A 26487-nucleotide genomic window follows, 5' to 3' on the forward strand; every position below is an offset into this window, starting at 1 on the left:
CTGCTGATTAATGTCTTTAGTATTGGAGCAGTCCTGTAAGTTACCCTCACCAACTTTGCAACATGGCTTCTGAAATTCAAATTTCTTTCCTTCATTACTGTTTCCTCCAATATAGTTCTGCCAGTAGATTATGCAGCCTCTCATCTGTGGATCTCAAGATTCAGAATCCGCATATCCTCGAATCATATCAGTCTTCAGTCTTCTATCCACCAGACTCTGCAGATTATGTCCTCATTCCATTCTCATAATCAGCATTCAGCAGTCCCAGTATCATTTTTATTCTCTTCTTTAAACTCTCCAAAGTTATTTTATCCCATTCAGAACCAGATCTGAGTACAATAATCCAGATGTAGTCTGAACAAGTACTTATGCTGTTGAACTGCTGTCCCTCACCTCTGCTGGTCAGTATCCTCAATATTGCAGTAGACATGTTGTTTGTCCTCATAACCTTTGCAATGTAGAACGTTTCATCACTGGGAAAGGATTAAAACAACAGTATAATTTCATGTCAAGTATGACAAACCTTTACAATATGTTCCACGAACTTCAGAATTTTTCTCTACCATCATCCCAATTGCTCACTCTGCTTCCTTTATTATAGTTCTGCCTAGAGAGTATGCAGCCTCCCAATTTTGAAACCTTGCATTAAGCTGTGTTTGACCAATAACTCTGTTCATTTCCACATTTCCTGAAGAACCACAGTATTAGCATGATTACTAATAGCTTTCTCCCAACTTTACATGATAAGCAAACAACTGAATATTTTCCTGCAATCCAATGACATAAAAGTTGAATATTACTGATCCCAGTACAGAGTCCTGTGGAACCTTGCAAGTAACTTTTTTCCCTCATATTGCTTAACCATATACAGGTAATGGACAAAAAAAATGGAAACACTGAGCTATCGGGTCGCATTATCGATAGTTGCAATGCAGCATCTACAATGCACCAAACAGAGATGCAGTTCATATGCAATTGTACTCCCAACATTCCTAGGGACATATGTATAAAGGCAAACAGAGGCCTGCCACCACTTATTGCATGTTAGAAAGAATCCAGAGAGGACTTCAGTGACCTTGAAAGGGACGTGATTGTTGGAGCCAGGCTGGTAGATGCATCTGTTACCAGAACAGCTGAGATTGCATGTGTTAGTCGAGGAACAGTCTCTAAGGTTATATCAGCATAGCAGTCAACAGGACAAACATCATCAATGATATGCAATAGTGGACGAAAGTGCTTACTGCAAGAGAGAGAGACATTCGAGCATTTGTGTGCTGTACCATGAAAAATAGGCAGGCTACTACTGAGCAGTTGTGTGAAAAATCAACACCAGTCGTTACAAATCCATTTCAAGAAAAACTCTGTGCCAGGAACTACACAGAGTTGAATGTTATGGTCACGTTGTCTTTTACAAGCCTTTGATCACTCAACACACGTCGTCTTCTCCAATGGTGCAAAGATCACAGGCAGTGGACTACACAACAGTGGAGGGATGTGATATGGTTCGATGAATCCACACTCACACTTTTTGCTGCAAATGGATGAATATATATGTGTGGCATTAGCCAAAGGAAGCTTACCAGGCAAAGTGCTTGTTGCGAACTATGAAAGGCTCTGGTTCTGTAATGATCTGGGGTGCATTCTCATGGCATAGTTTGGATGCTGGCAAAGGATGCTGCATAGATAACATGCAGCATCCTTTGCCTTCCAATACAACAAGTAGAAGGCAAAGGATGCTGCATGTTATTTTTCACTCATAAGTGATTATCTTCATCCTATGTTGACACATTTTTCTCCTATGCATCCAGCCACATTTCAACAGGATAATGCTCCCATTCATTGAGCAGACGTGATCACTCATTGGTTTGTAGAGCATGACAGTGAGGTGTCCTGTCTACCATGACCATCCCAGTCACCAGACTTAAATCCTATAGAATATTTTTTGGGACATTTTGGAATGAGCTCTCAGGCAACGTTCTCCACTTCCAAAAAACAAAGGTGAATTGAACCAGTTTCTGTCAGCGATGGTGTAAAATTCCTCCTGTTGAGTTCCAAGCACTGATAGCATCTCTCTCTCTCTCTCTCTCTCTCTCTTGAAGAATACAGACTGTACTAGATGTGCACAGCAAACTAGCACCATATTAATTGAAACATGTCACTGTTTCCATTTTTTTCGTCCATTACCTGTATATCTTTTTGGAATTTTTTTATTTTATTTTATTTTTTTTTATTTCTGTATATCTCTTTGATATCTATCAGACAGCCAATTTCTGATTCATTTGGATTGCTTTATATCTAAACCCATACATTGCAACTTAAATACTAATTTGCTATGTGGCATCCTGTAATTTTTCTGGAATTTGCAAAGATGCCTTTGCAAATTCCAGAAAAATTAGTCCTTTCCTTCATCAATTACTCTTATTGCTTTATTATAAAATGCAACCAAATTATTGAAACGAAGTTTCCTATTAACAAATCCATGCTGACCTTCAGAAATAATATTACATGCATCTGACCAATTCATATATGCGATCTGACTGATTTCTTCACAGTCTTAACTGCTAAAGAAATACAAACTGGTATATACACTGCTTGGAAAGAAGTCAATGGACAACATAGTGTGAGGAACAAACATCCATGGTGCCCATCTTAATAAGATGCAGGACCTCCTTTCACTGCAGTGACTGCAGAAATCCTACAGGGCATACTTTCCACAAGCATACAATAGACATCAATGGGAATTTTGGACCATTCTTCCTGTACGCATGTAATAAGGTCCTGGGCTGTTGTGGGGCAGACATTCCTTGACCTCATCTGATGAGGTCAAGTTCATCTCACAGATGCTCAATAGGGTTGAGATCAGTGCTTTGTAGAGGCCAGTCAAGTGTGATGATGTTCATGTCCACAAACTATGCAGTTAAAGCAGCAGTCTTATGTGGTACATTGGCTTGCTGACAAAGACAATGGTGAGTCCGATAGAAATGCCACAAAGTAAGATGCACTGCATTGTCCAGAATGTTCAGATACCTCTCAGAGTTCAGTCTTCATGACATCACGGAGGTCTGAGGCCAAAGCAGTAAAAACAGCACCATACCATTACACTGCCACTTTCATCCTTGCTGCTAATAAAAATTTCTCTCTCTCTCTCTCTCTCTCTCTCTCTCTCTATATATATATATATATATATATATATATATATATATAGAAGCAGCCGGCCTGGTTGGCCAAGTGGTTAACATATCTGCTTTCCAGCCAAAATGCTGTGGGTTTGAATTCCGCTGTGACCGTGGATTTTTGTGATTGTACTAGTACTGATATGAAAATACTAGTGCTGCTGGTTGGTGGTATAGATGGTGTTGGTAGTTGCGGTTTGTGGTAGTTGGTGGATTGAGTGGTGCAGACAGAGAGTTGTAGAGTAGGTACCCTCCCTCGATAAGTCTTTGGACTCCCTGGAGGTGTCGCATAATAATAATAATAAATAACATATAATATATGTGTGTGTGTTTGTGCATATATATATATATATATATATATATGTAGAAAGTATTTTACCTTGGGTATAATAAATGTTAAAGATACCAAGCTATTTTAAACCTGGTTTTACTCCATTTCCCAAGTAAGCAAACAGACAAGTCAGTCTAAGCAAATTTGTCTGTTTGCTTACTTGGGAAATGGAGTAAAACCAGGTTTAAAATAGCTTGGTATCTTTAACACACACACATATATATATATATATATATATATATATATATACATACATACATACATACATACACACACACACACACACACACACACACAACACACACACACACACACACACACACATATATATATATATATATATATATATATATATATATATATATATATATATATATATATATATATGGGAATAAATTTTTAACTTGGGTATATTGTATATTAGGATAACCAAGCAATTTTATATGCTTGGTTATTTTAGCTCCTAATCCCAAGTGTGCAAACAATTAAGTTTGCACCTGAAACAAAGTTCAAGTCTAAAGATGGTACAACACCAGGGCAGCTCATTGTAAAGGTGGTTAAAGCTTTGATCACTATTCTTAGTATTTTCCCATAATGTAAAGCACATCTCACTAGAAGATGTATACTGCAATGCATTATGGGTGGGGTCACTACCCAGACCGGTTTCGACCTTTTTTGAGGTCTCCTCAGTGAGTAGCTAGACCCTAAATACCAAGGTTTTAGTAATACAAAGCCTTATCAACTTTAATTATATAAGTTGCAACAAGGTGTATTAAGTTTTAATAAAAATCTCTGGAGGAGATATTGATGGGAATAATTTGCACACTTGGGATTAGGAGCTAAAATAACCAAGCATATAAAATTGCTTGGTTATCCTAATATACAATATACCCAAGTTAAAAATTTATTCCCATCAATATCTCCTCCAGAGATTTTTATTAAAACTTAATACACCTTGTTGCAACTTATATAATTAAAGTTGATAAGGCTTTGTATTACTAAAACCTTGGTATTTAGGGTCTAGCTACTCACTGAGGAGACCTCAAAAAAGGTCGAAACCGGTCTGGGTAGTGACCCCACCCATAATGCATTGCAGTATACATCTTCTAGTGAGATGTGCTTTACATTATGGGAAAATACTAAGAATAGTGATCAAAGCTTTAACCACTTTTACAATGAGCTGCCCTGGTGTTGTACCATCTTTAGACTTGAACTTTGTTTCAGGCGCAAACTTAATTGTTTGCACACTTGGGATTAGGAGCTAAAATAACCAAGCATATAAAATTGCTTGGTTATCCTAATATATATATATAAAATTGCTTGGTTATCCTAATATATATATATATATATATATATATATATATATACATACATACACACACACACACACACACACACACACACACACACACACACACACACACACACATATATATATATATATATATATATATATAATATACATACATACATACATACACACACACACACACACACACACACACACACACACACACACACACACACACACACACACACACACTATAATGTACTATTAATAGTTGATTTAATAAAATCAAATGGCTGGCCTGGTTGGCCGAGTGGTTAGCGTATCTGCTCTCCAGCCAAAAGGTTGCGGGCTCGAATCCTGCCGTGGGCATGGATGGTTGTGATTGTCTGTGAAAATACTGGTGGTGGTTGGCAGTAGATGCTATTGGTGTAAATGATGAACATAGTTATAGTTGATGGAGAGTTGTGGAGTAGTTTGCCTCCCTCGATGAGTCTTTGGACTCCCTGGAGGTGCTATGTAATAATAATAATCAGGGGTGACCCATACATAGGCACTGTGCAACTGCAGCACCCCCAATTTTTCTCGATATATAAATATATTTATAAATTATATTTAATAATTTGCCTGTAATATTTAATTTTATCATCAACAATCCTATACAATTCTCTTATTTTGTACAGAAAATAATAAAAATCCATCTTGTAGCACTTAGGAGGGCGAAGGACATTAGTGGCACTGTGTTTTCTACAGTGTCATATTGCTACGTGCACAAGCATATGCACGTCATAGTGAGATGCGAGCTATTAGCGTAATGCGTCACTGTCCATCGTGCAGTTTTACTGTTGTTTATATGCAGTTTGCGCCAGTAGTAGAGTGTTCATAGTGCTTACTCCATCTCTTTAAATATTTGGACATTACAATTAAAGACATAACATTTGTTATAGTAATTTTTAAGTAATTTTGAATTATACTAAACTGTATAATTTTATCAATAATAAACAATATTTTTTCATGAAGCAAAACAAGAAGAATATATTTTATTTTTAATAAATTTTGAATTATACTAAACTGTATAATTTTATCGATAATAAACAATATTTTTTCTGTTTAATTTTTTTAAAACTTTTTACCATAATTTTGATATTTTATCCAAACACGTACACACTGTACTTACAGTGTGTATGTATATTCGAATATTCGAAAGTTGCAGCATCCCTACAATTTCAAGCCATGAGCCGCCACTGATAATAATAAATAACAATAATAAAATCTCCTCCCAACATATTTGAATTATTCAGATTTACTATATATGAACAGCTTTTTTGGAACAGCATTCTTGCTCATACTATTTTCCCCTTTGCATACATCCCCAACTCTTTAAGAAACACGAGATTCCTTTCGTCTCTCTAATCATATGATAAATTTAGTTTAATCGCCATTCGATTGGAAAAGGCCTAAGTTCGATTCTCATCATGATGGGAGGAATTTTTATATGGACTTTTTCGATCGAAGGTGAGTTAGCCATTCTCATACGGAGGTAGCAAGGTTTTTCCTCCCGGAAACTCGGGTTTTTCATCCGGCATACAGACAAATCAGCCCTTCAGAACACACGCAATTTACAGACAAAAAAATACTAGCTGTGGTGGTGGTGAGTAGTAAATGGCACTGATGTAGATGATTAGTAGTAGAGGATTGGTGTAGTGGTGGAGATGGAGAATTGTACAATAGGTGTCCTCCTGCAATGAATCTTCGGATTCCTTGGAGGTGTGACAAATAATAATAATCCTTTATTATTATTATTATTATTATTATTATTATTCAGGCCTCCATGGAGTCAAAAGACTCATCGTGGGAGGTCCTTCCTAAGAGAAACAAAGTCTATCAAGACTCATCGAGGGGAGCCCCCCCCTAAGAAACACAAAGTCTATCATACCACTCATTGACCTTTCTCGCTCTCACCACTCCATCAGCAATGCATTCCATGGTTCAACCACCCCCATGCAAAGAAACCACTCCTCACCCTCTTGCTCACAGTTTCCTTTCGTAACTTTCAGGGATGGCCTCTTGTCATCACTCCTTCCCGCTTCAACCAAGCGAAAGAACTCTCCAGTGTCAACCCTGTAACAACCTCTCAACAGTATAAAAGTCTCAATCATATCACCTCTCCTTCTTCTATCTACCGAACTCTACAGTCCACATTCCCTCAGCCGATCCTCATAACTATCATTGTACAGTCCTGAAACCATCTTTGTTATCCGCCTTTGTATCCTTTCCACAGTTAATTTATCCCCTTCAAATCCTGAGGACCAAATCTGAGAACAATAGTCCAAGTGTGGTCTGATCAGAGTCTTATACAACGGAATGATAACTGTTTTATCTCTGTAGGTCAGTGTCCTTCTCATTATTGCAGCAATCCTCTGTGTTACCTTTACCACCTTTGCAATATGTCCCCTAAATTTCAAGTTTCTATGAATCATCAACCCCAGATCTCTTGTCTCCCTACTTCCTCCAGTATAACTCCTCCCAGTATAACTTATCCAAGTGTAAATAAACAAAGTTTGCACCTGAAGTATCTTCAGGACTGAGGCAACTCATAGTAACGAGTTTGTTTGCTTACACTTGGATAAAGGATTAAACTAAATTTATTATAGTCTAACCAAGTGGAAAATAAACTTCCAATCTTTCTCTAAATCCAGAGTAATTTAATAATAAGGTGGTACACCTTTTGGCAACTCGTATAAGTAAATATGACCTCTCCATTGCTTCTGCCTTAGTTTCACCACTTCTGTGTCTGGCTCCCACTGATGAGACCTCAATAAAGGTCGAAACCAGTCTGGGTAGTGGCCCTTCCGTTAATGCATAGCATTATACATGTCTGCAAGGAAATGTGCTTTGCATTATGGGAGATACTGAGACAAGGAGTGATGAGAGCTTGGTCCACCTTTACTACGAGTTGCCTCAGTCCTGAAGATACTTTAGGCGCAAACTTTGTTTGCTTACACTTGGATAAAGGATTAAACTAAATTCATTATAGTCTAATCAAGTGGAAAATAAACTTCCAACTTCTCTCTAATCATTTGTCCATACATGCTACTTTACCTTACAGGTATTGAGACTTCTTGTATTTTGGGTTGATACTTGAAAAAAAAAAAAAAAGCAAAATAATCCCCTCTCTTCTCCAACCAGTAGGTTGATTCAAATTTCATTGCAGCCATGTATGTTTATGAATATTGTTATTACATGGGCAACTCTATGGAGTTCTTAGACTGAAGGTAGCCCAAACATTATTGCAGGCACTATCCAACATTTGCACAATATCTATCACGCTTTGCTTTGACTCCTTCACAGTCAAGATACCCACAACAGATTCTGGCACATCCATTCCACCCATTCACCATTCTCCAAGGGAAAAAAAAAATCTAGTCCTCACCTCTGCTAACTGCACTCGTGCTCATTTTCCAAGGATAGCCCCTAGTTCTCACGCTACTACTAGACCTGTTCTGAAAATTTTCCTCTGTATTAATTTTATTTAAACCCCTCAGTAATTTGTATGTCTCAATCATATCACCCCTTTTCTGCCTGTCGACCAATTTCTGTAAGCCATAAATCTTCAACCTATCCTCATAAGGTGCATTCCATAGACCAGCCACCATCTTGGTCACTCACTTCTGGATCCTCTCCTCCTCATACCCAAAAAACCCAGGTGATAAGATTGTGCACAGATCTTATTTCTGTCTCTCTCTCTCTCTCATCAACCAACTAATCCAATGAGTCGTTTTAGCTACTTTTGCAATATGCCTCTAAACTTCAACTCCTTATCCACTAGCATCCTCAAATCCCTAGCATCAGCAATATCCTGGAGTATGGTTCCATCAATATAGTACACAGCTGGCAACCTTTTCACCCCAAAATGCATAACGCTACACTTTGTCACACTGAACTGATATCTGTTCTCCTTTGCCCATACTGCAGTCTGCTCTACTCAATTTTGCACATCATCAGCAAACAACTGAATTGCTCCTCTCAGATCATTTCCTATATCGTTCATGTAAAAATGAAATAATAGTCACCTAAGGATGTTGCCTCCCCCCCCCCCACATATAGTATCCTGTCCTGTCTGTCTGTCCATCCCCTGGATTTGCACGTAACCAATTTTTTCTCAAATATCTTTAGCACAATTCCCGAGATTCTGATTGGTCAGTAATTTTCTACCCCAGTCTTGGTACCTTCTTTATGCAGTGGAACTATTTTCTCCTCTTTTTGCCCCCTTGGAACCAATCCAGAACTGAGACTTAAATTAAACAATATGTGGGCAAAGACCAATTCCATGGCACCATCTCATAAATTTCGAGCTGGTATACTATCTAATCCCATAGCTGTATTCAAATCAAGGTTCTATAATATCCAATGCACCTTCAGTTCATTTACCTCTGTCTCCATATAATTCCTTGTCTCTCTTGTTACTACAACATCATCTGCATGGATAATATACTCTTGCAAAGAGTTCACTTAGTAATTCAACTGTTTCATCTGATTCATTGACCTCCCTACCATTGGTATTCATTGAAATTATTCTGCCATAAACACTCTTCCTTTTTCTTGCAACATATTGAAAGAATTTTTTAAGATTATCTTTGGCATGTACTGCTAATTTCCTCTCATACTCTGATTTTGCCTTTCTTACCATATTGGTCACCCTTCTGGCCTGTACTTTGTACTCCTCATGCACCTGCTGGTCACCTTTCTCTCTGAACTCCCTCCATAAATTTTCTTTTTTTGTAGCTTCTGCTTAATGATGACATTCATCCATTTAACTCCCACTTGATTTATCCTTCTGACTCTAGGTATACAGTCTGCTATTACTTCCCTCGAACACTCCTTTACTGCCTCCCATGCACTTTAAACATCCAGGCCTTGCAGTTCTACTCAAACTAAGGAGATTGCTTGGAGCAGTTGGCACTACTCCAAGCAATCTCCTTAGTTTGTCATACTTACCAGCCCTGTAATTCCACATATATCCCTCCCCCCTTAACAGAAACTTCCACGCATCTAGCCACTAATATCTTCAGATAGTTAATGAATTTCATCATCAAAATTTAACCATGCCTTGACCCTGTAGAGGTCATGACTGATCTGACAGATACAAACAAATTGTTTAATATAAATATTCTTACACATATCCAGTATATAGCTTGGAGGTCATGACTAGCTGTGCATGTGTATATTATGAGTGATATTCCGCACTGTTTATGCTGTTAGTTTAGTTTAACACGTGTTATGTAAAGGTGTGTGATATTTGATAGTAAATTGTATCTGAGAGATGACACAAACTCCTATGTCAGTATAGTATTGGTTTATTTTATTTATTTATTTTTATTTACCGTTGAAAATGACTGGAAAAATATATCGATTGGATAATCCATCATATGTCGAAGAGATTCAGCGAATGTTACTCGAGTCTGATGATGAGAATGATAGAATGCAAAGATGAAAGTGATTTAGAAGATGATGATTATGTGAAAGTTCGTTCAGAAGATTCAGATGCCGAACAAGATATTTCTAGTGAAGAAAGTGGAAGATGAATTAGACATGAATGAAGAGTATTTTCTTGGAAAGGATAAAAGAATTAAAATGGAGGAAAAATCCACTAAGATGACAAATTAAAAGACAGCTGCAGAATATTTTGTGTCAACTTCAGTTAGTTCAGCCAAATGCAAAAAATGCCAAGACAGAACTTGAAACTTGGAATTGCTTTATCACAGATGATATTTTAGATCTGATCTTATTATATACAAATAAATACATCAATTCTGTTTCGAACCGATATTCAAGAGAAAGATGTGCTAAATGAATAGACAAAACAGAATTGAAATCATTTTTAGACCTCTTATATCTAGCTGGTTTACATTGCAGCAATTGGCAAAATTTTTATTCTTTATATTTCTTTGTTGAATAATTTCTAGATTGTAACTGAAAATAAATAAACCATCATGTATTATATTTGCAATGTATTTTTTTAAGTTTTATCACATTTCAGCACATACTAGTAATGAATGTATATCTCGGATACACGCCACCTAAGCTGCAATTTTTTTACCACAAATTCCACAGGGTTAAGTGGCTTCAGAAAAACGTTCCATGTTTGGTCCAGGACAGAGTATTTGGATTATCTAACTCTTAACCCCCCAGCAATACTGCTACCAATGTACCATAGGCTTGCATCCTGTTTATTTTTAAGTTGGATGTTGATCATCTCATACTTTAGATATGATTTGCAACTAAATCATCTATTAGTTTATAATAGAAATATTTAATTTTTTTCTCTATAATGATGAAATAATATTTGGTTTATAGCTTAAAGATGATGTGGTTCGTCGCCAAGAAACTGCCAAGCTTGCCAGGCGAGTAGGAATGTCCCATAAATCTTCAAAGCCAACCATGGAAATATACCGTCCTCCAAGTAAGTTTTTATTGAAAACTTATGCATAACTTGAAATTTTCATAATTTATCTCATATTTTCATACATAGAGTTGGCATTGGGAATATTTTCTTTCTTATGCTAGATAGATGCTGTTTAATCTAGTGTGCTATTACTTCCAGTTTTAGTAGTTGCACATTTCCACAAAAAATTATAAAATGAATTAATATTAGTCAGCCATCCATACACTCAAATTTTAGCTGCTGCTTATTTGGTCATATCTCCAAGGTAAGCAGATGTTTTTTGGCTTTCATACATCATATGTGCTTTCCATTCATATTCTAATTGAAAAGTTGTATATTACCATGGATGGACTAAGGGTTATCTAATTCGAGAGTCCTGTTCTAGAGACCAAACATGGTATTTTATCAAGTCAGTTAAAGACTTACCTTGTTCTCGGTGATAAAAGTCATCTATTCTAAATAGATTCACAAAGTGCTTGTCCTAATGCCATCTGTTTGCTGTAAGTCTTAATACACCAGCAAATCTTTCCTGTCACTTTTAGTGATACACTAATTCTTGACACTAACAATAATGCCTCTGATGAAATCACTACTTTCATGTTCTTCCTCTCATTAATACACTAATGTTACTTCTTGTGCAGCACTTTATATAGGTTTGGAGTTATTGGTATGAGAAGAGGAGGAGAGATTTGTTTATAGACATCCTCCTTAAGAATCTCTCTCTCTGCATGCTGAAAGATCATTGCTTCCAAACAAGTAATTGTATTCACTTTTCATTACTAGTTAATAGCATATTGACAGAAAAAAAGTAGAAAATAAAAAATAAAACTAAATCAGATCTTCTTCCCTTGAGAAATAATGACTCAGCCTCTTATGAAGTGAGCATGTACCTTTATTTTCGGCAGACTTGCTTTGCAAATTGTACTTAATGACCAGTAATTTCTCCAATTTTTGTTAACATTGTGTAGATTGCATTTTAATTATTCTAGAAATTGAGAATAATAAAATTCGCTCATAGCCATATGAATAGACTTATTTCTGGTTTGCTTACTCACCATACCTTCATATAATTTATAGAAAAAGAGAATTGGCTTCTTGTTTGCTTCTCTACTTCTACACCTGTGAAAAATCTTCCCAATAATTAATCTAGTAAGTATGTCCCTCCTAACAACTTCACTCTCTGCCATACCTATTTTCTTGATATCTGTAAGGCTCTGTAGATTGGTTAAAAACTGATGAACTTTTTTTCTGTGAGTACAGCTAAAAACATTTAAGATTCATGAATCTTATTTAGATCATTCCTCCCTTCGTACTTCTACCATCCTCAAGAAACACATAGACAGACTTTCCTTTAAATCTTTTGCTCACACACACACACTGCTTGTGCTAAAGGTTTTAGTCATTTGTGTGTGTGGTGTTGATTTATTAAAAAATAATCCAGGTGATCAAATTTGAGTAGGCCAGTAAAGCAATGTAACAACTATTTTTTTAGTTATAATTATCAATAATGTCTTTTGCACCATTGCTGAAGTTTTTTGCTTCATGTTTGTTATTTTTGCCATATTTGCCCTAAATTTCAACTCTCCTCTCTCTCTCTCTTCTGTCATAGTAATATTTTTTATACCTAGTTTAATCTTATTGTTTTGAACTCCAAAGTACATACAAACTCTTGCACTTCATCTTGGCAAACCTGCATTTATCTGTTCCTTATGAACTTATTTTAAATCCTTTGCCCCCATTCCCAAATCCACCATATCAGCATACCTGCCAACTATCCCAATTTTGACATGTTTCTTGCCCTCCTATTAGCATAATTTTCTTACTCTTTTTCAGATTAATTTTTTATAAGAATATTTTACAGAAGTTTTACTTCTGTAAGCTCAAATTGCATTATGCCGAACACTAGCATTGCATGTTTGGAAGAATGTCACTGTATGACACCATTCCAGATATAAAAAATTGGGATTCAGTTCTTGTTGAATGCTGACTTTTTTTATGGTGATCCCATCCACAAGAGGTTATTCAACCTATATAGTACCATCGATGCACAGAAAGATTAAGAGAAAGAAAACTTTATTAATGTCAAAGTCCTTTAGATTGTACTTAGGAAATATTACAGAGAATGCTGTTCCAAAAACAGTAATAGAAGTAATAAATAAAAATGAAAAATGTTCTATGGGTATGGAGTTATACTGTGAAGGGATTTGAATAGCTTTTGCATATGTTTTAACAGATGCCAATTCTGATGAACAGTGAGCACTGAAAATGCTGAAACTGAACATCTGTGTGAAAGAAAGTGAAGTATTTTTAGAGAGCTCTTAGAGGCACTGTCTCAAATGAGAACAGTATGCAATAATTTGTAATTTGTATGTTGTGAAATACCAGTGAAATAAGAGAGAATAAAAAGGCAACAGAGAACAGGAGTCAACTCTGGAGGAGAAGCACAGCCAGGTTTTTAGTGCCCTTGGCAAATTCACAGAGTTAGTAGCTGTTGAGAGATAAAGTAGCACCTTGAGAAAAAAAGAATTTAATTTTCTGAATATTGAGGAGGTGAGATCCCTAATATTTTGATAAGAATCAAGAGCAACCTAGATTTCTTTGTGTAATTTGTGCAAAGTAAGTAAAATACAAAGATCCCCTGTTGATTGACAGTGGCAAAATCCATATTGATGATCATTTCTTAATTAGGAAGCTTTAGGACATAGAAGTTGAGTGTTAATGGTTTTCTACATTACTCCAGAAAGAAATGAAGTGACTGAAATTGGGTGGCAATTAGATGGCAAAGATTTTGTCATGCTTTTTAGTGATAGTTTGAATATGCATTAATTTTCAGTTTTCAGGACAGATACTAGTGAAATAAGAGAGAATAAAAAGGTAACAGAGAACAGAAGTCACTCTGGAGAAAACACATAGTTAGGTTTTTAGTTCCCTTGGCAAATTCATAGTTAAAACACCTTTTATAGTGTGACACTTTCAATAATTGGTAAAATATACTGACACGAGCACCCTTAGCTAATTGCCCTGATGTTAACACAGTTCTACACCACTGCTCTGGAACAAAAAAAATTCTCAGTATTGGTACAATTAGGAGAAATGCCATCAGAAGACTGTTTGGTATTTACTTTGGAAAACATTCTTTTGGTTTCTTTCTGGCAAAAAACTAAAATATACATTGAATATTTTAGGAATAGCAGGAGGATATTTACCAAGATCATCTATACAAGAAAGATAAAATAAGAAGCTAGGTGATTGGCTTTTTATATGGGTTATAATGCAATGAAACTAACTAAATGCAAAAAAAAAAGGTGAAAGTAGCATGGTTGAACATGCTAGAGCCAGCAGCTTTGGCAAGATACCAGAAAGCATGACTGCCTTTTGAATATAATGTGAGTTTTGCTTTTAGCTCTTTGGCCAAAATTTTTTTTAGCCAAAATCAATGATGTATGTGCTGATATGTTTGCTGGTAGTGATTTTCAGGCTTTAGTATAAAGATTAAAAGAAAAAAAAACGGTGATAGGTGGAAGAAATAAGAGATCTGGGGGTGATAGTGGATAAGGATCTGAAATTTAGGGGACACATAGCCAAAATTGTGAAGTCAACACAAAGGCTTCTGGGAATGATGCAGAGGACACTGACGTGTAGAAGTAGGGAGATTCTTGTTCTGTCGTATAAAGCTTTGGTTAGGCCACACATGGACTATTGTGCCCAGATTTGGTCACCTGGTTTTCAGAAGGATGAAGAGATGTTGGAAAGGGTCCAAAGGCGACTGACTAAGGTAGTTTCTGACCTCTGGAATGTTGAGTATGAGGAAAGATTGAGAAGATGTAATTTGCAGAGTCTGGGGGACAGGAGGAAGAGGGGAGATATGATAGAGACCTACAAGTTGGTAAGAGGTTGTTATAGGATCAATGCTGGAGAAGTTCTACAGAAAATAGTGGGAGATCGGGGGAGAACCAGAGGTCATCCCTGGAAACTGTATAAAGAGGGTGTGAGTAGGGGAGTGAGAGGCAGGTTTTTCCGTGCCGAGTTGTAAATGATTGGAATGCCTTGCCTGAGAGTGTGGTATCTGCAAGGAGTTTGAATGTGTTCAAGACAAGGTATGATGAGCTGTGTGTGTGATAAAAAGACCTCCCAGATGAGTCTTTGACTCCATGAGGTCTTAGGGTAATAATAAATAATAATTTCTCTTGTAGATCCTTCAGACACTTCTTAGAGAACCAAGGCTTAGATAAGGGATAAGAGTTTAAAGCAGAATGCAGAGAGTACAGTGGGGCAATATCAAGGAAGCAGAAGGTTAAAGTGGGGTTCCAAAGGGCTCAGTAATGGACCTGTATTGTTTAACCTTTATATCAATAACATTGTCAATGGATTGCAAGGGGATATTCAGTTGTTTGCAATGATGTGAAGCTTGGAAGGATTATTAGTAATAGTGCAGATGTGGTAGTCCTGTAAGAGGATTTGAATAAGCTAGACAGATGGACAAATGAATTGGGGTGTCAATTTAATGCAGCAATATGTAAAGTCTTGAAGTTTGGGATACGTCGATTGGAGGAGAAGTACTGGAGGAAGTAAGGGAGACATGCACTGGAGGAAGTAGGGGAGATCTGGGGGTGATGATCAATAGAAAACTGAAATTCAGAGGGCATATTGCAAAAGTGGTGAAGGTAACCCAGAGGATCGCTGTAATACTGAGAAGGACGCTGATCTGCAGAGATAGAAGGTTATTGTTCCCTTGTATAACACCCTGATCAGACCACACTTAGACTATTGTTCTCAAATTTGGTTCTGAGGATTTGAAGGGGATAAATTAACTGTGGAAAGGGTGCAGAGGCAGATAACAAAGATGGTTTCAGGACTGTACAATGTTAATTATGAGGATTCACTGAGGGAATGTGGACTACCGAGTTTGGTGAATAGAAGGGGAGGTGATATGATCGAGACTTTTAAACTGTTGAGAGGCAGTTACAGGGTGAACACTGGGGAGTTCTTTCACTTGGTGGAGCAGTGGGACGAAGCGATAACAAGGGGCCATCCCTGGAAAGTACGAAATGAAGCTGTGAGCAAGAGGGTAAGGAATGATTTCTTTGCGAGGAGGATGGTGGAACTGTGGAATGCATTGCCTGATAGAGTGGTGAGAGCAAGAAAGGTCATTGAGTTCAAGGAGTGGTATGATAGACTGTGTTTCTTAGGAAGGACTTCTCACAATGAGTCTCTTGACTCTATCGAGGCCTGAATAATAATAATAATAAATGTTTCTATAGTAATAAGAATCATTCATTGATGCATTCAATGCAAACATTTGAATCATAAGAGTGAAAACAATAATCCAAACAAAAGAATTTAGGCATAGGAGTCACAAAGATCATCCATGGCATTCTTATTATGCCAAGACATCACACAGATGAATGGCTGTATGTATGAATGTTTCTCCATGGAAGAAGTCAGTACTAAATTGTGGTCTGAATTACCTAGAGAACATCCACTTAGGTTATCCACTGAACATATGCTTAGAAGGATCATTTGTGAGAAAGAGATCTGGTGTGTTTGGATAGTGGTTAGCATTATCTAATAATCTATTGTAAGCATGTGAATAATTATAACATCATAGATTACAGCATATGTCTCAGCATCTCTCTACTTCTCTGATCTAATCAGTTGAAAAAGGAAAGCCATTTGGAGTTATGAACATTGAAATCTCAACAGAAGACTACTTTGCTGTTAAGAAAGTTGGACTGAAGAAAATCAACATTTAAAGAGAGGAAATCAAAAACTTCAGAATGGTTATTGTCACCTAAGAGAGAGCAATAGAAACAACAAATAAATTTGACCAAAAATACATTTCTTCAACCTCTTCTCATAGCATTCCAAAGTCCTGATCAGAAAGAGAAAGTTCTAAGTTAAAAACTATATACTAAACAAACATGGTAAATGTCATGTTTGAGATGAAAAGAGTAGTATAATTGGGAAAATTAAAGTAAGTAGTGTGTGTAGAAGCTGAAATTTGAGTTTCTGTTAGTAAAGTATGTTTTACAGAGTGTGAGGTAGAAATGAACATTAAGGTTAGAGCTATGACCATGTATATTTGTGAAATCAATCTGGAAGACTTTGAAATGGTTTGCTTTTACCCATATTTAATCGTTTTCTCTTTGCATGACTTTTCATGGTTGTTGTTTTTAGTTAATTGGAAGTGACAGAAATATATTGTAATGGATTCTTTACTGTACATATAGAGATAATTTCACCCAACTCCTCTACAAACTCTGGCAAGTCCAAGTAATACCAACATGCTACTTGGACTTGCTCCAGCTCCACTAGGATAGGACTAGTGGCCAAACTGAATTTTTATTATTATTATTACTATTATTATTACACCCTCCATGGAGTTTGCAGACTCATTGTGGAAGATTCATTCGCCTGACAACATATTTATAATACCAAATCTTACAATCCTTAACACTCCTTGCATTAACAACATATTCTGGTAATGTGTTCCATTCACTGACAGTTCTCCATGTAAAAAATCTACTCCTCACACCCCTCTTCACCATACTCTTACTTAACTTCCAGGGATGTCCTCTGGAAGTTAAGTAAGAGTGTTAAGTCTTTCTCACCTACTACTCTTTTTATAATCGCCTCTGTAATTCTATAATCTTATAAAATTCTCTCGCTAATGTAAACATCTTTATCATATCACCTCTTTTCCTCCTATCCTCCAAACTCTGCAATCTACATTTCTTCAACCTCTTCTCATAGCATTCCAAAGTCCTGAATTGTCTTAGTCACTCATCTCTAGGCCCTTTTCAATATTTTCACTGTTTTCATATCACATTGAAAACCAAGTGACCAAGTCAGAGCACAATAGTCTAAGTGTGGTCTGTACCAGTGCTTTATGTAGTGCCACAACCACTTCCTTATCCCTACATGTTAGAGTACTTCTTGTTATTATTATTACGGGTATCTCCATGGAGTCAGTAGATTCATTGCGGGAGACCCAAACTAACAAAACAATATCTGTCATATCTCTTATTGAATTCATTTACAGACGAAGAGCTCACAACTAAGTCAGGCAATGAATTCCACTCATTCACCACCCTCCAGGCAAAAAACCTTGTTCTCACACCCTTGTTAACCACCCTCTTCTTTAACTTCCAGGGATGACCTCTTGTTCTAACATCACTATCACACAGCTGAAACATTTCCCCTGCATCAATCCTATAAAAACCTCTTAGTAATTTAAATGTTTCTATCATATCTCCTCTTCTCTGCCTATCAACCAACCTCTGCAATCCACAAGCTCTCAATTTATCAATGTAGGGAGCATTTTTTACATCACTCACCAACTTAGTCACTCTTCTCTGAACCCTCTCCACAGCCTCCTCATCTCCAAGGAATCCAGGTGACCAGACCTGAGCACAGTAATCGAAATGTGGAAGTATCAGCGCTTTATAAAGGGGAATAATAACCTATTTATCTCTGGATGTCAGTGTGTTCCTCAACAACCAAGTAATCCTATGTGCAATCTTGGACACCTTAGCAATGTGTCCCCTGAAATTCATCTCCCTGTCTACCAACACCCCTAAGTCCCTAGCCTCATCAATCTCTTGGAGTACTGTTCCATCAGTGTAGTACACAGCTGGTAATCTTTTAATCCCAAAATGCATAACTTTATACTTTTCCACATTGAACTGACATCCATTACCCTTTACCCATTCTACCAGCTTATTTAAATCATCCTGCAAACTTTCAACATCAGCTTGATTTTTTATTGCACTACCCAACTTTGCATCATCAGCATACAACTGAATATCTCCCTTTAAGCCATTTCCTATATCATTTATATACAAATTAAACAACAATGGCCCAAGCACAGAGCCTTGAGGCACACCACTGGTCACCTGCCTCATCCTGTACTCGGCTCCTCCATACACCATCTTCTGGTATATCTCCCTGAGCCATTCTCCTATCCATATCACCAATTTAGTATCCATTCCCATCTGCTCCAATTTGCATAACAGTGTTCCATGGGGTATCCTGTCAAAAGCCTTAGCAAAATCCAGAAGTACCACCGTGTAGCCAGTTCCTTTGTCCAACTCAGATGTCATTGTATTATGAAAAGTTAATAGATTGCTAAGGCAAGATCTACCTTTAACAAAACCATGTTGGCCTCTATAGAGTATCATATCCTAATCCACCCATTCTTGAATTTTGTCTTTAACCAACTTTTCCAATACTCTTACCACTACTCCTGAGATGGTGATTGGTCTGTAATTAACTACTGCAGTTTTAGAGCCACCGCTTTGTGTAACTTCCACTCCCTAGGGACCATACCAGAGTTCAAACTTAAGTTAAATATCCAAATAAGAGGGGTTGACAATTCCTTTGCACATTCACGCAACACCGACACTTTGATGTCAGTCTTTGCAACATTTGCAATATGTTCTCTAAACTTCAGTCTACTGTCAACCATCACTCCGAAATCTCAAATTTGAGTACACATTTATAGTATGACATTTATATGCAATATGACATTTATAGTACACAGCTTTATATTTCAATCCAAAATGCAGCACCTTGCATTTATTAATATTAAAACTACAACCCCCACTCCTTTATCCAAGTTCAAAAGTCTATTCAAATCTTCTTGAAGGGAATTAACATCAGTAGTGCTACTTATAATTCTCCCCAACTTTGCATCATCAGCAAACAACTGATGATTCCCGAACAACTGAAGATCCACATGATATATCATTTATAAAAAAAGTTAAACTGGAAGGACCCAAGAACAGAACCATGGCGCATGCCACTGGTTACTTATCCTCCTTTTTTGAGACTCTTCTCCATCATACACAACTTGCTGGTATTGTTCAGAGAGCCAATATCACATCCATTTAACCAAGATATTACCTATTCCCATTATTTGCAGTTTTCGTACACCAAATTATGATGTGGTAATCAATCAAACAAACACTCTTGCAAAGTTCAAGAATCTCACCATATATGATTCTCCCTTATCTAACACCTTATCCATATAGTGCATAGCCTTATATTTCTACAATATGTTTTTGCAATACTGCAATAAGGCATATTTTTATCTTATAAAATGAAGTAAATTGCTAAAACAAGACCTACCTTTTTCAAATCCGTGCTGACCATCATAAAGAATTCTATGTCCAGCAACCCAATCCTGTATTCTATTCCTAGACAATCTCTCCAACACCTTGATTACAACTCCAGTTATACAGACTAGTCTATAATTGGAAATTTCTGTCCTAGAACCATGCTTGTGGAGTGATATTATTTTGCCTTCTTTGCACTCCTTAGGAACCCTATCCACTTCAAGACTTTCATTAACAACCAGGTCAAGAGCATAACCAACTGTAGTGCACCTTCCTTAAGAATACATGGTGATATGTCATCCATTCCCTTATTAACATCTAACCCAATCAACACCTGATACACATTTGATTCTTTCACTTCCAATTCTCCTAATACTTGCCTTCCTTCTATATATTGCACTGCATCATTTACACGTACACTGGTAAAGTGCTCTTTCAATAATTCCACTACTATATCCTTTATTATTATTATTCCTGACACCTCCAAGGAGTCTGAAGACTCATCAATAGTCACTCTGCTGCCATGACTATCCACCAGTGCCATAATTATTCTTTCTCTTCTTTGCTATAATGCCAGTGGCGGCCCGTACATAAGCACTGTGACACTGCAGCACCCCCCCCCCAAGGAAAAAATGAAAAAATTAAATTTTGTTTGTGTTTATAAATAATAGCAATGCTTACAACATTATATAAATGCAATACAACATGTTAAAGTCTACAGCTTATGTTTTGACATTGATTGAATAGTTAATAATTGGAATTGTTCAATTAGCGCTTTAGATTACGAAACAAATGCACCGCGATCTAATGCTGATATTAGTTTGCCCTTATCATTGCATGTTACGTCATTCCCAACTGTAACTGCTCATGCAGCAGTGTATTTTTAGTATGCTTACGCGCCTTATTTCTGTGAGATATGAAACATTTATTATTGGTGTGTGTGCGTGGTGAACTATTTTTTGTAAATCTTATTTTATTTTGCTAAAATAACATATAATTATTTATTTATTATAGATACAAGGCTGAATTATGATGAGTGTCACTGTTGAAAATATGAAAACAATAATATTTTTTCAATTATCGTTACACAAAACAAATGCACTGCGATCTATGCCGATATTCGTTTTTGCTTGTCGTTGCACATTACGTCATTAGCTACACTGCCGCTTGGGCAGCGTATCTTATGCCTGCGGTCATTATTTCTGTGAGATATGAAACGTTTATTATTGGCGCATATTTGTGGTGAACTATTTTTTTTGTAAATCTTATTTTATTTTGTCAAAATAACATATTATGATGAGTGTCACTGTTGAAAATATGGAAAGAATTATATTTTTTCACTTATTGTTACATGAAACAAATGCATTGCGATCTAATGCCAATATTCATTGCTATTAATACGAGACGTATGATTGGTGTTTGTTCGTGGTGAGGATGAAATATTTTTAATGAAGTAATTTTTAATATGTAAATTTATTTATTAATAAATTTGTAGGGGAAAAAAAAATTTTTTTTTTTTAATTTTATTTATTTATTTTTTTGTATATACAGCACCCCCACTTAAAATTTTCACTGGCCGCCACTGTATAAAGCAAAATAATTCCCTTGAGTTAACCTTGGCCTGACCAGCCAATCTCCTCTCATACTGCACCTTTCTTTCTTTACCATGCTCATCACCTTCCTGTCCTGCACTTTAAACTCTTCATGAATCAAATCACCATTATCTGTCGTGTACCTCCTCCATAGCATTTTCTTTTCTACCACAGCTTGCTTGAGTGCGATTAGTAGTTGGAAGGGGACCAATCGTTTGATGCTGTTAGCACACTCTCCCTCGATGAGTCTTTGGACTACCTGGAGGTGTCGAATAATAATAATTTCACTGTCCATCCATTACTCTCCTACTCTGTTTACTTGCTTAGCCCTTTGCATGCAGTTACACGTTACTTGTGTCAGATACTACCTTACGAATTTCCATGCAATGTCAACATCTTTCCTGCACATTTCATCTACTCAACATACTGATGCTAATTGACTACAGAGTTTCCATTAATTACCTACATTATATTTCTACATATATAAGTTATCACCAAATCCAAAACACCAAAGCCTCTAGTTGCTTCAATCACATGCTGCTTATGATATTTATCTCTCTGAAAGTCAACAAACTCACTCTCCTTGTTCCCATACGCTATCTCCTCCTTCCATTCTATATTCCTCTAATTAAAGGAACATAGACTGGAAGGAGGAGATAGTGTACAGGAATAATATCTGTTTTAAATCTGTATCCTTGAGAAAAATAATTTCCTTCAAGGGATACTATCATTATACTATGATAGTACTATGTGAGAAGATTATGTTATCACTAAATTATGGTGATATGTCATCTATTCCCTTATTAACATCTAACCCAATCAACACCTGATACACATTTGATTCTTTCACTTCCAATTCTCCTAATACTTGCCTCCCTTCTATATATTGCACTACATCATAATAATATTTGTCTTCTAACTTCTGACTGCATCAGTCCACATTTTTCCTGGCATGAAATATCTTTTTGCTAACCTTTCTTTTCCTCCCTCTCCCCTTCTGCTTAAGCAATCATACCACCTGGGATTAGGTGGTATGGTTGCTTAAGTTTTGCTAGCATTGCTAAATGCTAGCAATATTCAATTCCTTTCTATTATCTTCATTTTTAATACAATTCTGCCATTTATGCCTACTGTTTACTCTCTTTATTTTTCTCAGAGCTCTCACATCTCTATTCTTCAGTCTTTAGTCAAATGTTTTGTTTCTAACTTAGTTCTCAAATCCATTAGTTAAAATCTGTTTCAACACTACGTTTGCCATAACTACTTTAGTGCTTTTATTAATTTTTCTCATATTCTATATACTGTATAATCTTTTTCTATATAATATACAACATATTCTATATATTCTGTTTAACTGCATTCAGACTGTTGCTCACACTATTCTATTGCAATTTCTAGCACAGTGAAGGCCTCCACATCAGTAGGCCTGCTCACAATAATAACTTTATCTTTTCTTCTATTGACATCATATTACAGTCTATTTTGCCTGATCTTTAAAAAGCAAAATGACACAGTATTTCACTTTGAAATAGCCACAAACATTAAATGATTAGAAACAAAATGCCTGTGATAACTTCACACCAGTGGCTTGTAGCAAATTGAGTGAAAGCTAACTGCACCCACCCACATGTCATACTCCACACTCATAATGGACAATGGTACAACAGACAATGACACATTAATCATAATGATGTATATACTGCATATATCTTTGAATAAATAATCATAAGCAAATGTATTAAACAGCAGGGGTAATATTTTAGCATAACAACCAGTACACTAAAAGTAAATTATTATTATTATTATTATTAGTCACCTCCAGGGAGTCCAAAGGCTCATCAAGGGAGGGCATCTACTCTACAACTCTGCTTCCACCACTCACAATCCACCAACTGACCACAACTACACCAACGCCATCTACCGCCGACCACCACCACTGGTATTTCCACAGACAATCACAAACATCCATGCCCACGGTGGGATTTGAGCCCGCAGCCTCTTGACTGGAGAGCGGACACACTAACCACTCGCAATACTGTAATTTTTGTGAGGGGGGGGAGACAGTGGCCTAGATAATTATTGTTCTACTGTATTTGTCTTAAAGTGCCTTAAAGGAGGAGAGACTGACTATGAATGAGCAAGAGGTATATTGGGAATTAAGAAAATTTGATATTAATAAGGCTGTGGGACCTGATGATAAATCGCCACGTATTTCGAAGGAATATGCGAGGGAGTTGACATCTACTTTGACATATTTGTTTAATATGAGTCTTACATTGGATCAAGTTCCAAAGGAGTGACAGAAAGGCAAGATTTTACTGCTTCATAAACAAGGTGAATTCAAGCATCACATTATAAGCCAATCTGTGTGTCAGGTGTTGTGGTTAAAGTGTTGGAAAAGGTAGTGAGAATCAGGATCCAGAATGGGGTTGACAACAGTGGCATTATCTTTGAAGGAAGCAAAGATTTGTTAAAGGGAGGTTGTTTTAGTAACCTACTTACTTATTACAACAGAATTGCATTTCGGAGATAGATACAGAGTAGTATACTTAGACTTTGAAAAGGCTTTTGTAGAATACTGCATAAGTTGATAGAAAAAGTAAAGTGGATAGGGTTTGATATTAGACTAGTGCATTGGATTGGAGATTGGCTGTCTGATAGGTATCAACAACTTGTGTTTGGTGGAACAATATCCCAGAAGAGGAAAGTCACTAGTGGGGTGCCTCAGGGATCTGCTTTTAAGGCTACTGCTATTTAATCTGTATGTTAATGGTATTAGGGAAGATTTTAATGGGCATATACAACTGTTTGCAGATAATGCAAAGTTGGGACAAACTATGAGGAATAGAGCAGATGTGGCCCCAGAAGACATGAATGGGCACAGTAATGGGGTTGTGAAATGTAAGGTTTTAAAATTTAGAAAACAAAAGACGGGATATAGAATTTATATATATCCCAACAATATATCCTCTTAGTGAGGATATATTATTGGAGGTGGAGGAGAAATAAGAATCTTGGGATGATAGTGGATAAAGATCTAAAATTTAGAGGATATATTGCCAGAATTGTGAGCACAACACAACAAATTCTGGCAATGATATGGAGGACACTAAAGAGATTCTGGTTCCATTGTATAAGGCTCTGATTAGGCCACATATGGCACAGATTTGGTCACTTAGTTTATGAAAGGACGAAGAGATGTTGAAAAAAGTCCAGAGGCAATTGACTAAAGTAATTTTTGATCTCTGGAATGTTGAATATGAAGAAAGGTTGAGATGATGCAATTTGCAGAGTTTAGTGGATAGGACAAGGAATGGTGATATGATAGAGATGTAGAAGTTAGTAATGGGTTGTTATAGGATTAACATTAAAGAGTTTTTTTCATAAAATTGTGGTAGATTGGGGGGGGGTGGAGAGAACAAGAGGTCATCCCTGGAAGCTTTATAAGGAGAGTGAGCAAGAAGTGCAAAGCAGGTTTTTGTATGGAGAGTTGTGAATGATTGGATTGCATTGCCTGAGAGCATGGTGTCTGCAGAAAAATTGAATGTTTAAGGCATGGTAGATAAGCTGTGTGTAAGACAAAAGGGACCTTCTAGATGAGTCTCTGACTCCATTAGATCTTAGGATAATAATAATAATAATAATAATGTACAAATTAAATAGCAGCAACTCAAACATAGTCCTACGACACCAGGTTTGTTTACATGTCTTCTCCTGAATTCTGCTCTGCAGTATTGACAGTATTGTTGACAATGTCCCGTGTCAACAGTTTCATATTCATCACCATTTGCTCCTGTTTATGTAATAAAGTTCTGTGTCATATCCTATCAAATGCCTTTGAAAAGTCCAGTAGTATCATGGTGTATCCTAAGCATCTCTATCACTGGAATATGAACATTTGGGTGATAAACCCTCAAAATGTAATCACTTAGTATTGAACTATTCCTTCTGTCACTTCCCAATCATCAGCATTAAGTGCATTACATATTAGCAGTATATGATTGTGGATGTTCTCATATTCGAATGGTTTAAGGGTGAATTTAATGTGAGCAGAATATGTAAGCGGAGCTGGTTTCAAGTGGTATGATCACGTAAACAGAATGACAAAGGAAAAGTTAGCAAAAGAAGTTATTTTTTTTGCCAGGAGATCTGGCACCTGGAGGAAGATCAAGATCTAGGTAGATTGATGCAGTAAGAAGTGCCTTAAAGGACCAGAATATAAGATCTGACAGATTGATTTCGAGGAAAATTGAGGATTGTAAGTTAGTAATGAAATTAACTTTTCATGCAGCTGTCACAATTATCCTGTATACCTCCTTGGGGGTACATCATGCATTTTATGATGATGACTTACTTTTTTGCCTTCTTAAGAGGATAAGATATACACTATCTACCAATAATTCTGTAGACACACCTGTTATTTGAAGTTATGGAACATTCCAGGTTTGTTAATAACATAAAAACCAGTGTACAGATAGTAGAAAGCAGTATTTCATCACAGCAGTTGAATACAGGTTGTATGGCAACATGATGTAAAATCAG

At 36.6% G+C, this 26487-nt stretch overlaps 1 protein-coding gene across 10 annotated transcripts in view; it reads left to right on the forward strand.

Moving 5' to 3' along the window:
- LOC150097328 (MIF4G domain-containing protein) overlaps positions 1–26487 on the forward strand; it is a 177923-nt gene that overhangs the window by 85922 nt on the left and 65514 nt on the right. For 9 of the 10 annotated variants that reach the window (XM_090406815.1, XM_090406821.1, XM_090406822.1 and 6 more), the window contains one exon: positions 11150–11255. In XM_090406815.1, coding sequence (XP_090262941.1) covers positions 11150–11255 — 106 coding nt within the window. Of the gene's footprint in view, positions 1–11149; positions 11256–26487 lie in introns of those variants that run through there. The other variant, XM_090406824.1, reaches the window with a different exon arrangement.

This window comes from Typopeltis vanoorti, chromosome 17 (genome assembly GCF_054136105.1).
Source record: "Typopeltis vanoorti isolate ZY-2024b chromosome 17, IOZ_Tvanoo_1.0, whole genome shotgun sequence".
Taxonomy (NCBI): domain Eukaryota; kingdom Metazoa; phylum Arthropoda; class Arachnida; order Uropygi; family Thelyphonidae; genus Typopeltis; species Typopeltis vanoorti.